The sequence below is a fragment of the Corvus moneduloides genome, chromosome 5 (assembly GCF_009650955.1).
Source record: "Corvus moneduloides isolate bCorMon1 chromosome 5, bCorMon1.pri, whole genome shotgun sequence".
Classification (NCBI taxonomy): domain Eukaryota; kingdom Metazoa; phylum Chordata; class Aves; order Passeriformes; family Corvidae; genus Corvus; species Corvus moneduloides.
In genome coordinates, this window is record NC_045480.1 from 54,462,600 (window position 1) to 54,477,981 (window position 15,382).

At 38.1% G+C, this 15,382-nt stretch overlaps 1 protein-coding gene across 6 annotated transcripts in view; it reads right to left on the bottom strand.

Annotated features, from left to right (window-relative positions):
* Window positions 1–15,382, bottom strand: part of CCSER1 (coiled-coil serine rich protein 1) — a 627,487-nt gene that overhangs the window by 464,164 nt on the left and 147,941 nt on the right. For all 6 annotated transcript variants that reach the window (XM_032109386.1, XM_032109385.1, XM_032109387.1 and 3 more), the window contains exon 5: window positions 3,828–3,948. In XM_032109386.1, coding sequence (XP_031965277.1) covers window positions 3,828–3,948 — 121 coding nt within the window. The remainder of the gene's footprint in view (window positions 1–3,827; window positions 3,949–15,382) is intronic.

The following is a 15,382-nucleotide window of genomic DNA, read 5'->3' on the forward strand; positions in this document are numbered from 1 at the left end:
CTTGAATGTCCCTAGGGATGGGGAATCCACAACTTCTCTGGACAACCTGTTCCAGTGTTTAACCACCTTCATTACAAAAACCTTCTTCCTTAGATCCAGTCTGAATTTACCTTCTTTCAGTTTAAAAACATTACCTCTTTTTGGTAATTAAAATATTTCTGACACAAAAAAGAGTTGTCAAATTAGTGTGTCTGCTTCATGACATAACAGGATCTGTACCTCAACACTTTAACAGCAAATAAATCTTTAAATAAAAATCAAAATCAGAAATGTGACAGCAGCTGAAGTACTAATGCACAAACCACCTTTAAATTGGCCAGCTCAGAGCACTGCATGTTGTCACAGCTATTCTGAACTGCAGGGCAGTCATATCCAAAGAAACTAATCAAAGTACATATGTACCAGCTTAACTTAAAATCTTTAAATAAAATGGTGCACCTGAGTTTCACTATAGTTTTTCCATGCACTAGTAGCACATTAATGGTTTTCTGTGTTTACATATGAACATCACACAGCAGCAGAACACTGTCTGCTCAGGGACACATGTGTCTTAGACACTTCTTTTTCCACACTGCCCCTTGTAGGCTGACTTTTCAGCTGAGCATTTGCCCAGTGAAGCTGAAGCTGAATTGATTTACAGCATAACATACAGTACCCTGGGCCATGCTTCCTCATAAGAACTTGAAATGGAAGTGAGGATTCCTCATGCCATTGCTCTATGCCAGCAGGTGATTTATTTATATGCGAATTCAGATAGGAAGGACTAAAATTAGGACTCTGTAAGCAGAACTCGCTGTTCAAAATGTTCCAATTGTTTTAGCATCTGGGCACCTTAGAGAACAACTGACTGATGTATCACTATGGCAACACAAAGAGGCCTCAATAACTTCAACTATTAAGACAGAAAGAGGTTTTAAAGTCTTGTATTTCTACAAAATATAGCAAAGTTAATGCAACATCCTAGACAACATGGAGGGCTGAGAAGACAAAGTAAGGCAGAGCTCACATTTCTTATTTTTCACCCTGACCTCACACTGATCATGTATTTCTCTGCCTCGGTGTCTGTTGTGGAGTGGAAAGACAAAAACCACAAAGGCATGCTCTGCCTCTTGCCAAATCCACCCCTGGTGAATAACTGAGGTAGGGATTTTGCCCAGTGCACAAGCAACGAGTCAGCAATTACCTGCATATCACTATGAAATGACTCCCAGATGAAATGGCTTGAGCTTCCAATAAAAAATACAGGGGAGGGAAATAAAATTAGCCTTTTACTCCTGCAATCCTGGTAAGATCTAATCACTGACAAAATGTCGTTTAGCTTTGCTGCTACCACTTCTGGCACCATTTGCTGCTTACAAAAAAAATACATTAAGCAAATACATTATTTAAAAACACTAAACAGCTTCTTTCTAAAACAAAATAACATCATTAATCAAATAGTACACAAGTAGTATTAAAAGCTTTTTTTTTTTCTCTGCCCAGTCTTCACAGCTTCTTGAGTCCTAAAGCTCTTGGATATAATTTTACTGTGGCATACAAGATTATTTTAAATTATTTGTATCTGTTTAACATTTTATTATCATTAATATGCATTTTATCAGGTTTGGATTACACACTTTCTTATGTACCTTTAGAAAGCATTAGTTAGTCTAAACATACTCTGTCCCTGTAGGGTCTGAAGGCAGAAACTTCTCCCTACAGGACCTTGATGACTGACCACTGCTCATCATCACTGTGATAGGCACAGTTTTTAGACATGCAAGTCAAAACCATATGAACGAAGATAAGCATAAAAATCAAAGAATCAATGTTTTTTCCCATATGAGTATCAATAACTATAATCCACACATGCAGACCAGCTCATACCTGGAGTCTGCATTCCAGTTAATGGAATTCAACAAGTGTCAAGGGCATGTCTGCACTGGAGACAGATAACACTGGGATACTTACACACAGGAATTAGGATCTGTTTCGCTTCCATTAACTGGATATGAAGAAAACTACCTCCATGTGGGAAACACAAGGTGAAATGGGAGATGTGAACAGCAGCTGATGTTTTGTTCATAATGCTGGAGATTTTCTTGAAGCTGCATGCTCTCACCTCCCTACTATTAATTCAAAGGTTTCTACAAAATTTACTGAATTCCAGTTGCAAACTTTTTCAAGCAAGATGGTTCTGTTTCATCTCCAATGTACTTTTCAGAAATGTTGGTCTAAAAATACTAATACATGTATGCAGTTTCATATGCAGAAGTTCAAATACATTTAATCTATTTAAGCACAAGGTGGCTTCACATCGAAAGAATTCCAGAGCCACAGGTCGTATTTTTAAATATGAGTATCAAAAGAGTAGCAGAAGTTAGAGTGTGTTTCTGAGACCTCTGAGTGCTTAAGACAAGCTTTACTTGTGTCTGTGTTCTTAGAAGATATCACTAATCAGGTTGTAAAAAAAAAATAAAAATAAAAACCCAAACACCAAAAATTGAGGAGGTGGCTTCATTCAGCACATGCTAAACAAATACCAGAGTTTCCTACTTTGAATTTGTAAGGGATTATTAAATGCTGAATCTCATCACAGTGGATGAAAAAGCCAATCAAACAACAGTGCAGGTTTGCCTTTTCGCAAAAAGAAGAAAAATTGTTCTGTGCTGCTTTGAGCTAACCAGAAAGGTTATTCTGGACTTCAGCACAGTATTTTGCAGCCTAGTGCCTTTCAAATCCCTTGGTATTCAGAGAGCCACACAACTGAATCACTACAACAATTAGATGCTACCAGCATTTCAGACAAGGCCTTTGCAGTAATACCTAGACAACAGGTAACATACTGTGTTAAATTTTGAGTACAGGTAAACTAGATGAAATGGGTTTATCACCACATTGAAAAAGATACCACAGTCAGATACAAACTTAAGTCATAGACAGATCTGTAGCAATATCATATCCCATCTAATCTACTCTAATCCACCAGTGGTGTTTTGGATGTTTCAGTGGTTTTTGGGGATGTGAGGGGATGTTTTAATTTTCTTACAGTAATAGGCATGCAAGCCAGGACTCCACAGACAAGTCCAAAGCTAAATTTGTACATACCAAGAGAAGTAGAAAACTAAACATAAGTGGTAAGTACAGCAATGATGTTATCCACTGTCATGTTTTTTAATACCTTCCACATTTTAAAAGGCACAGACCCCAAGTTTGTGTTGTGATAAAGCCTTACAATTTTTTTTTTTCCTTTCTCTTCATGAGAAAAAAATTATTTCTACTCTCCAAGGACTCAATCATTAAGAAATAACCATCCTGCCTGGTATTGCAAGGCAAATGTTACTGTGCACTCTGTGGTTATGATTCTCATCTAATGCAAGATACCAAAATACAGTCTAATTAAGTAGACAGAATTTCCCTGGAAGAACACTAGCACACTTTTGAAGATGCCATCATATCTTCTATCACAGTGTTAAAATGGTCACTGGAAAATACTGAAATATCTCAGATGAGCTAAGCATTTACATATCATAAAAATCAAGTACTTGTAAGAATGAAAGGTCTATTTAAACAAAAAAAAATCACCTTGTCAAACCTGTTAAAAAGTCAGTATCTCAGAGTACACACGCCCATTCCCTCTATATATGTCATTACCAAAAGTCTTGGGAAAAAATGTAGGCTAATGAACAAAAGTAGCAGCTTAGCCTCAGGCCAGTTTCTTCTTTTGGAAACACCTATGAAAGCCCTGATGAAAGAGAAAGGAAGGAGTATATGCATATCCAGAAGAAGGAATCTGGCCAGTTGTTTAAATTGCACTTGTAAAAGCTGGTGTTATTTGAATAACTCACTGTTTGGACACATCAGGCGTGATCATCTGTTCTTTTTTCCTTGTATCCACTGTCGTCTCTACAGGGGTAAGTACTACAGCAGCACATGAGACTATTGACTGGTATGAGTCCTCCCGGCACACTGCAAAGACAAAAAATATCAGTGTTAAACAGTGAACTCAGCTTCTACTTTAAGGGAGAAAAAAAAAAGAAACAATAGATTCGTGCTGTGATTAACACAAATGCAAATGATTAATCAGACTTCACTGTGGTCACATGCAATGGAAATGCCATTTTTTTTCACATTTCCTAACAGGCTTACTTTGCACTTTTTTTGCCACTGACTGATCATTCACTAAGTTTTACCTAGCACAAGATCTGCTGTCAGTCTGCTCTAGCTCACTGGTGTGTCTGAATCCTAAAAGGACTTACATTTCATAAATGACACCAGAATATGATTCACTTCTTAGTTCTTTTTCATCACAGACTGAAAATAAGAGTGAGAATAATGGGTGGTTTCCAGGCAAACCTCCCACCTTCAAATATTTTAGACTTTGTAAGAAAATAGATTTGAAAAAGTCTAATTAGTGATTTATTTTTCACCTTTTACTGTTATGACTCACTTTACTCCAAAAAGGCCAAATCCAAGTGGTCTAGAAGTGATAACTGATATACTGAGTCATGCTTTCTTTTAATAAAAATTGTATCTGTATTACTGTGCTGAATGTTACAACTTAGACAATATTTAGAACTAGAAGAATGATCCCTGGCTCAATTAGCACTAATAAATGAATACCCAAAAGTTTCTGACCTCTGAAAGATAATTGTGTATGTTACAAGTCATACACATTCTTAAATTCTGAATTTTAAGTGCCACTAGTAATTCAGCTTTTAGCAGCGACCATTCCTACTGATTTTGAAGCTATAGATTTCCTTTACAGCCAAGGTATGCCTTTCTGAAAAAAATACAAGCTGGAATTAAGAGTTAGTTTTATTGAACAAAGCATGACAGCTTCTTATATTTGGTACTATAATGTATAATGTGGTGGCCTATGTTTAAAAAGAAAGACACACAGTATTTTATAACATACAGAACTATTTCATAGAGTGCACACAAGCACACAGATCCAATAACATCGCCTGTAAAACCAGAATGACTGTGGCAACCTCTCAGCAATTCAAAACCAGAAAGAACACATTTCACAAGTACATACATTTATGCAAGATTGGTACAACTGCGAATTCTGAACTGTGACATTTATTTATTATTATTCCATTCTCCACAATCATGTGCCTCCTTATTGCCCACAGACAACACGTCTTTGGCACAGCCTGTGCTCCCCTTACAAAAGAAGCAAAACTGGAGTAAAACTTCACTCACATTGCCCTGACTAGGTGAAGAAGAGCTAATTGTGCCATTTTACCCCGAGGGCACGAATTACCTTCAGCCCAAACCCAGCACACACCAACAGGACACACTGGTGCTCCACAAACCCCCTGAAACACTAACAGGAACAGGTCAGGGCTGGTTATTTCTACAAATGTCTTTTTTTGCTTTCTGAGCAGTTCTGAGCCATTCAGCAGGCAGCACAAATGGCTGAACACAGGCAGCTGTCATGAAGGAAACCTTTCAGGGAGTGCTTGTAATTGCATTTTATTCATCTCATGTTGTCCAGTATTGTTTATGTTTGCATTTTAAATACTAATGTGCACACTGTGCTAAGTGACTAAGGCACCTAAGGTGACCAGTACTGACCAGTATTGAAGCCTCACCTTCCCTATTTTTTTGGAACCAGCATTACTCAATCCTTTGTCACTATCATGGACACACATCTCCAAAACATGGTCATACACAAAGAGAACTTGCTATATTGACTACAGGCATGAAAGTAGGATTTGTGTTATAGCTTGATGCACAACAGATCAAGATGAAACTAAAGCAAACTACAATGAACTAAAGAGACAACATAAGAAAAATGGAATGTTAGGTGATTTTACATCCTACTATATCATGTACAATCAGCAGACTACCTACCAGCATGCATGATTCTGCCGGGTAGGCACCAAGTAATTTATAAAAAAGTATTTTCTCATTACAACCAGCAACTGAATATGTGCAAATAAGAACATTTATGTCTCTTAGTCTCTTTATTTACAGTCAAACAATTGCAAAAAGATAGGCTTGTCATAGTGCACCACTGATATTCAGTACCTGAATTTTAACCAAAAACTGATAAAACAGGGAGCACAAAGGATGAAGCACATACATATTTCTCTTCAGAAGACCTGTCGTACTACTTGAATATCAAGTTATTACTTTAGAACTTGTAAAAGGTCTGGTGACAAGCATCACAGGGGAGGGTGTGCCCTAGATCAGGCACTGTCCATCAGAGCAGATACAAAGAAAGATAAAAGAGGGAATCATGAGTAACAAAGAAGACACTGCTAATCTCCCACTCCTTACAGAAATTTCACGAATGAATTAAACTGTGAAATTACTTTTGTTTAATAATAAATGCTACACAGGCATTGTAAAATCCCCTAATTTACAGCTGAAGGCAAACCCAGTGGTCATCCAGTGATTGGAGCTCATGGAATTTATTATCCCCCCTATTCCAAACAGCAGTACTCTTTGGTCTCGCTTTTGAAAACCACTACAATTCCTCCTTTTTATCTCAAGTCTCTGTGCACAGTCATAAGTCATTATGGGACAGTATAATTAACTAAAACGTCATGAAATAGCAATGGCACAGCAGCAAGTAATTCTCACCTACTGGAGTGTATGCTCTTACTATCTGTTCGTAACGTGCATTAAAATAATGAGAACATGCTTGAATACGGACTCTCAATTTTAACACTGATGGGGATGGACATTGTTTTACTTTAGATTGTTTGCATTTTACATTCCAAACTCAACTCTTAAGTGTAGCTTCATTTCTACACCTTCATTTTTTAATCTACAAGTGGCTTACATTACCCCAAAAAAGACTATTCGTGATGTCTACATGCTGTACTCTTTATGAATCAAAGTCTGTTCGAGCCTCAAAACATCACAAATATCAGAAAAACAATTATTCTAAGGGATTCTTCCTTTTAATCATGAATCCTCTCACACGTCCAACTCGCTCCTTAACATCCAGAAAGGACTTAAAAATTTAGCCTTCCCACATGAATCAGTAAGGAAAGCAGAATTTTCAGTCATCTGAGCTAGTGCTTGGCAAAGCCATCAATGTAATCAGCTGGCTCAGCCTATTACATTATTCCTGATGCATACCTCCAGAACGGTGGAAAAAACTGCACAAGCTACCAACAAGGCGAACAATCAGCCAATTTCACACTACCTGTAGCAGTTTCTTTAAGAAACTAACATTTAGTATGTCAGAATGTGTTATACAGTGAATATCTTCAGAAAAAAAAAAGCAATTTGCATGCAAGTGAGATGGTATTTTTCAGTCCTTTATTCGCAATTCAACCATTACATGAACAAGCTAAGATTTGCAGTGAAATAACACAATTGGAGGAACATCGCTACTATGTGTTACTCTATGTTAAAGAAACATATTTTTCTCAGTGAAACAAAAGACACTGCCTACCAATTACAAGTCATGCAAAGGAGAACTCTACAGAAAGGGAAAACAATCTAAGTTCACAGACTACTATTCTAAAGATCTGTACTACTTTTCAAGCTGCACAGTTTCTCCCCAGATCCTTCAGTTTAATGACACATACAGCTTGTTTTCTTCCATCACCAAGTGTTTTAAAAGTACCCCATACATTTATCACTAAGAGTGCTGGCTTGGCTTTACCCTAGCTGGTTTAAGCAGTCCCAGAACATCACTCACTATCAAAACAGATCTTTACATCTGGAGAAGAAAAACAATAGCGCTTTTTTTCCCTTTGCTGTTTCTTTCAAGAACAATGAGAATGACTAATTAAACATTTTTGTTCTACTTTGAACCAACCAGTGAAAAAATTTTAATTCCCTAAATAGTAGGACAGTAGAAAGCCTTCAACAGCTACTGAATAGAATGTGTTTCTCCAGAGAATAAAAAGATTTTTAAGCTCTAGGGATGTCATTTACATCACCTATTTCGAACACTTAATTGTACACCCTTCCCCCCCCCCCTTTTTTTTAATTGAGGAGAAAGAAAATCTGGTTATCACTGCTTGCTATCAAAAAAAAGTCTCCCTTGACACAAGATGCAAGATGAAATTAGCAGCAAGTACTACCTGCTTAGAGAAAACAGAAGGGAAATGTTCATAAGCAGTGTGCAATGAAGCATATGGGAATTATGACACAGGGACATGAAAACAGTGAAGTATTTCTAGGTTTCAGAAAGCTGGGCACTTATCCTGACAACTCAAAGTATTTACATTTATGCCTATGAAGTTTAAAATTATCAGCTCTCATCATTCAAGAGACAGATCAAGTCTGGAAACAGACGTTGTTTTGTACCAAAAACCCTTCTGCTTTGGTCAAAAGCTAGGCAAGCAGCCAGGAGCACGGAAAGCACTGAATTCTTTACCCTGAAATGTCTATCAGCTGCCACTGTAGGAGACAGGGGACTAGAGCATGAGGGAGCAACATCCGGATCCCAAGTATCCAATCCCACATCCCTTTTACTATTGAAGGCCAGACGTTTTAATAACTCTGGAACACCAATTCTCAGTGCAGGCATTTACATCTTGGCACGTGTTTTCCTAAATGTCTCTCTCCCATGAAAAGGCTCAGGAAATGAGCCACCCTCTGAGGTGCTCTGAGCAAAGGACAAGGAAGAGGTGCAAAATATGTAACCCCTATATAGATTCTTCAGATAAGGGAAATTCAGGACAAAGAACTGCTATAATTAAAACAGAGATTTTGCTCAAACAAACAAAAAAACAAACCCCAAACACACCAACCAACCAAAAAGGAAGAGTGGATACACTCTAAATTCCTTTAGTAGATTAGAACAAGTGAAGAGCTGAGGAAAGAAAGAGAACATTTAAAACACACAGGTCAAGCTATTTTGCCAGGAAAGCTGCTGACGTTAGAAACAGCACGTAAGAAAGGATCTTGAAATCCAGTCTATTAATTCTGGTATGTCCAGGAAGAACTGTGATTAACCACGATGCTAATCCCTTCCTGACTGCACAGATATGTCCTCTGATAGTCCTGGGCCACTCAGAGAGCTCAGAAAAGAACCAGGGTTCTGACTTGTCTCTCTATCAACCCCAAACATCACCTGCATGAAACACTTCAGCAAAACCACATGTATGAATTCAGATCCATATCCTCTTTCTCAACCCCAGAAACACAATAAAGTCTTTTACTACTTTGTTATTAAACCCTAAAGCCCAAGGAGACTTTCAGTCTCTAAAGCAACACAAAAGGTCAAGGTACCTTGTGTGAAAGCTATTTTTGCCCATCTACTTATATTAAAAAAAAAAGCACCTAGTATTAAAAAATAATATTAAAAAAGCCTAATTTTCCTGCTGCTTGATTCTAGATTTGATGATGGTCTTTGGAGAAAAAAGGAAACTAAATGGATCTCTATTTTTTATTTGTTCAACAGTTATTCTAGGGCCTCTTGTCCTTTAGAAACAGCTACATTTCACAATATTGGCCAAGCGAATACTTAAAAGAATGTGTGTATATGCTCACAGTCCCCAAAGGGTTTGCTGTAATAATTTTGCAATAAAACCACAGGCCCAGTTCTTAAACACAACATAGTCACAAGCAGAAATTTTGTAATAGCAACAATTACAGGCCCATTATGGGCAAATGAATTACTTTCTATCAGGTTCTTATGTTTCACGGCTCTTTTACAGTATTCACAAAGGCTGCACACACATATCTGCTTTTTGCTGTCTACACTGGTATGCTCTCTCACACCAGCAATTCTGCAGTGAGTATCTGCACCCTTGCTTTTGTATCCTAAGTTTGTTGTCACAAGCCACTGTGATAAATACAGAGTAAGAGCCACAAGTGAAATTTGGGTCTGGTGACTTGTACTCCATGCATAAGAAATTAAACTGTAATTTTCCAATGTTCATGCCTAATGGAATGCTGATGTTAGCTCTGATCCTGAATGAAAGGGTATGCCCTGATCACCTAAGGACCCTAGGGACATGGTAAGTCATGGAAACACCGATTCCTAAAATAATCACATATAGGTAATGACAATTCTGGTGGCCCACTTCTTGCATATTTTCTGTTAACTCCACTGTATTGAGAGAACGACTGTAGTTTGGTCTCTCTTGAGGCAGAAAGATGCCTCAGGTAGCATTTTAACTCCTCATCAGTCTTCTCAAGTAGCCTCCCCTAGCCTACAGTGATTTGCAGACTTGCTTCTTACAAAGTGGTTATGCCTGTATTTACTAATCCCCCAAGGATTTTATGAATTTGTTCAGTTACTTACTTGCATGAACTTGTAGCATCCACAATATCCTGTAGACTCCCAAAGCTGAATATAGGTTATGTGAAGAAATAGTCCTATCAGTCCACTTTAAACTGGCCACCAGCTTGTTTCATCTGACTCCCCTAGTTTTTGTCTTGGAAAAGACAATGCACAATTTCCCCTTCACCTTCCACTCTGGATTTTACAGACTTCTTTTGGATACTTAGCCAATCATTTCTTTTACAGGCTGTATTACCTGCATTTGTTCCTGTTCAAAACCTGTTCCATAGCTCTGGCCACCCTGCTGACCACTCCACAACCAACCATTTCTTGATGCAGTTCCTGCAATGATGGATCACTGTAGCAAGGCCAGGAGAAACTGTAACTGCATTTACAGAAAATTAAGTGGGTTAGTTTTTCAGCTGTACACCTAAAACATTCTAAATGCATCTATTTGTGCTTGAGGCTGCTTCTGAGATACTTTCTTATTCACAGTGAACTACTTAAAGCAAATATTGTTCCAAGCAGCCTACACAGGAATTGAAAAATCAACCCTTAAGAATAAAGGCATATTCTGTATCCAGTAGGTAGACATTGCTTCTCAATGCCAGAAAGCATTAGCTGAGTGTTAATAATAGAACTTTTAAAATAACAACTAACTTTCATTAGCTTTTAGCAACACTGTCAGTCAGGATGATGTCACAAGCTTGTTTTTTTAGCACTCTAGTCTATGACTTGTTTTGTGACACAAGCATGAATAAGAACTGTGTGCATAAATACACAACTGTGTGAAGGAAAGGTTATAATGAAAGACTGAAGATTGGAACCCCACCAATCATACCTAATTCTGCCAAATTCCAGGAAATCTCATAATTGAACAGTATGAATATCTCTAAGAATAAAAAGTGGTCATTAGTCATTTGGTCTAGGACGCATGGTGGTAATCACCATGTGGGCCAAACAAGTGCATCAGTTTATTCCCAAAGAGGCTTTGAAGATAACTGGTTAAATTAATTAAATTAATTTACCATGGAATACAGCTGCAAGTGGGTTCATCAGGGAAACAAGGTTCACCCAGACTTCCCCTTCTGGGAGCCTCTGACATTCTTGGCAATGCTGTCTCACTGGGTAGTAAGAAAGACAGACATGGCAGGTCCTGGGTGATGGAAGGAAACAGAGCAGTCCAAAACTCCACTTTTCCAGTAAGAATGGAAGAGGTAGTACTGAAGTGGTAGTTTCAGGTGCAAGCATAAAGCCATGCCCTGGTAATAGCCATAAGGTACCAGAAACTGAGAAACCTTTGTCTCTCTTCCTACAGGACATGGAGGAAATCCCAAGAGGGATGCCACCAGCTGCAAGAGCCAGCTGCCTCCAACTTCCTTTTTCAGCCAAGAGAAGAATAATAGTTTTAGTTCCGCCTTTGATAACATCTGGGTTTCCATTTATGTTTTGTGATGCCTTCAAGAAAAAGAGAGAAACAGGAGTGACTGTGACACCGGAATCTTAAAAGAAGGAATATAAAAACGCCTGCAGGGCATTTCTGTAGGCATAATACAATCCCCTGAAGGAATGACTACTCTGACAACAATATCCTCGACTGTCACTCACTGAAAGCAAAACTGCCAAAACTCAATAGCAAGTATTTTCAGGAGCACAGTCTCCTGGCTTCAACTATTATTCTTGGCCTAGCTGAAATAAAGACTGATTTATAAATATCAATTTATTGTGGTTTGTATCGAATGGCTGTAGTCACAAGAAATTTATTTAAGAAATTAATACACAGATAAACCTCCAAAAGCACAGTTTCCCAAGAGAAATTATTAAATAAAATCACAATGTCAGCTTTCCTTGCAAATTCTAACAACAAAAGCTCACCAGGAAAATGACACGAGGTATTTTTGTTCTGCAGGAGTAGGAGGCTATTTGGCTTTCTATTATAGCTGTGCTGGCAGTCACTAGCAGGAGCACCAGGTACAGCTGCCAGTAGAGCTATACATATTTTCAGCTGCAGAACGACAGCCTTTGTCAACCCCAGTGACAAGCAACTCAGTGATCAGTCCCTACAGCAGCACATTGGTCATAGCCATTCCAGACTCGTCCCTGCCTTCACAGAAGTCACTTACATACCAATTATTAGAAATTTACACCAGACATTGAAACGAACAGAGGACCCATAACAGAAAAGATCTCACTTTCTTTTCTCTGGGAACATATTGTCCGTATTTATTATAAAATACAAACAATTTATTTTATACCTTTGCTCTCTTCAAGGTGATACACTGATACAAGAAAGCAAACCCAGCCCAAGTGTCTCTGCAGTCATTTAACAATCCGGCAAAGAAGCATGCATAAGCAAGCAGCTGGCTACTGCTCCAGCGGACTGCTCCAGCGCAACCACAAAGCACGGGGGAAATGGGGAAAGCGGGAAGGTCATCACCCACAGCCTCACCACTCAGGACTCCAGCAGCAAAGGGAGGGGCCAGCATGAGCACTTAGAGACAGACCTCTGAACCAAGAGGGGAAATGGAGAGGCTTTAAGGAAGAGCAGGTTAAACCAGGGGATAAGACAGAATACACAACACCTTCCTCCTGTGGGAACCTATGGCAGGCACCCACTAAACCTGGGTGCAAAGGAAGAGCACTTGGATGTTCAGAGGGCTGCAAAGTGAAGGCTCTTCAAGGATGCGTTGCGACAGCAAGCAGAAGATGGACTCCAGAAGATAATCAGTACAGCAATTTCCTAGGCTGTTCACACAGCTTTTCATGCAATACCAGGGATATGATGTTCACAAGTTGGCTAGGGGACAAGAAAGGTTAGTGGCAGCTGAGGAATGATATAAAGCCTCCCATGCCACAAAGAAAACTGGGAAAGAGAATACTATTTGAGGTACCTGCAGTTTTAGAAGTCTGCCCATTTGCACAGTTTGCAGATTTTGCTATGCTTTGTGCTTACTGCACATGATTTACTAGATCTCAAGGCCAAATGAAACTACTGGGATCATCTGATCTGACATGTGGCACAGGCACATCCTGTGGTTCTTCCAGAAGTTCAATATTATAGTCCTGATGCAAAACTTTGAAGAGTACAGGTCACTGCTATGCCAGGTTTGTAAATGATCTGAGGAGTTCTTCCAATTAATGGTCAAAATAACAGCATACTTTTTCCAATTGATTTTCAGAAGTACAAACTTCTAGGCATACATCTGTGCTGCAGATAAAGCACATGTCAAGTAATATATATGCATCTTTCTGAAAAGCAATAAAACCATTGATCATTATGGTGATACCTTTACACACTTTCTCTAAAAGTCTCAAATATAAAAAAAAAAAAAAACCAACAAACAAAAAAAAAAAAAAAAAAAAAAAAAAAAAACCAACAAAAAACCCACACCAAAAAAAAAAATCACTCGGGCTTGAAATCCAACCAAGTTTTGAGGGCAATGTATTTTACCTTAAAGACAAATAAATTGAAATAAGAACAGGTTGTGCTTGGCAAAAATGGTTGGGATCAAAATGACAGGAATGTGAGACAAGCTCAGCAATCTTGAAGAACAATTAAACCAGATGATTATAACAAACCCTTCAAATGGAGCTCAGTGCAGGATTACAACCCTAGTAAGAAAGAATACAGACTATCATTACACCTCTGAAGTGCAGTTTTGGTTCAGAGTAAACCAGCAACTCATTGTGCTGCCACTGCAAAAATATCCAACACAAGCCTTAGCTATACAAACATGGAATTGGTGACTTTGAAGTCAGTGAACTCAGGCTCAACCCGGTTACCATTTCAAATTCTCAAAAAGATGACTGAAAGATACACTACACTGCATGTGATCCTGTATAGGTGGAAATTCCAGACCTCCCCTAAATAAACAGAAGTCAAACAGTAGCATTAAAAGCAAATTAACTACTGGGGAAAAAAAAAACCCAAATACTAAACAAAATTGGTGACTGTCTATAGACATATTTAAATTAAGATTAAAACTAAGATGTGTGTTTTTCAAGTATATATTTTAAAGTTGCATAGCATAACTTGGCAAAGTATAATCACTTTGCTATTTGGGAGGTTGGACTTGATGAACTGAGGTAAGAGTCAAAAAAGTTGGTTATTCCAAGTCACACTTCAAGGGTGTGACAGGGATGCTCCAGTTGTATTGACCTGTAAGCCAGTGTTTTTAATTATACAAGAGGTCATGGCAAGAAAACTAGCATTAGCATGTAGTAAAGCATTTTGGAGGCTGTTTTCTTTAACAAAGTTACCTAAACCATTTTCCTCTTGCCATAATTTTCAAATCTGATATTGATATTTACACTGCAGCCCCATAGAACTCAATGGAGTGGAAGAAGAATCACGTATCAGAAAATGAGATATAAAATTACACGGGTTTAATTTCTTCAAAAAATATTTTCCTCTGCGTAGGTAACAAGTCTGCATAACATGCAGATGTCTGTTAACTCACCATGTACTGGCACCCATATGAAAATGTCTGAAAAACTTGAGAGCAGACCACACAGGACAATGATGCATCATTCACACAGAATGATGCTGCAAACAGAATAACCAGAGCTCAGTGGTCTCCACCAAGGCCTGTATGAGATTTGCTCTAACCTCATTAAACATCAAAAAAAAAAAAAATTAGCAATGAGGAGTAATTCAAATTCCTAACATGAATCAAATAAAAATTTAACTTGCAAAGAAATTCAGTTGCTTCTCTTCATGTTATGGGTGAAGTTCTCTACAGAAGGCAGTTATACAAACCATGCAACAGCTAAACCTAAGCCATTACAAATTCATCAGTTTCTGTTCAGATTCTACCAGTCAGACCAAATGCAAAGCAAAGAATGAACAAATAAGTCGGTTTTCTTTTAGTGACAAACAACAATTTGGAGACTAGATAATAAGAAAAAAACCATTTGCATATTATCCCTCAGCTTTGATTTAAACACCTTTCCTCTGGTTTTGGCTCTGAAAAGGAAAGAGTGCCATTTAGTGGTCAGGTAGATTTGCTGCACTTTTTAAACTGAATGCAGTAGTACCCACTGACAATATTAACATGGGAATTGCAAATGTTGAGTGTTGGCACAGTCACTATATTGTTGTTTTTACTTGAGGAAATTCTGTAAATGTTTTTTTAAGAAGTATTATGTTTTATTCAAAATATGATTTAGAACCTGCACTAAATCTTTTTGCCTCAT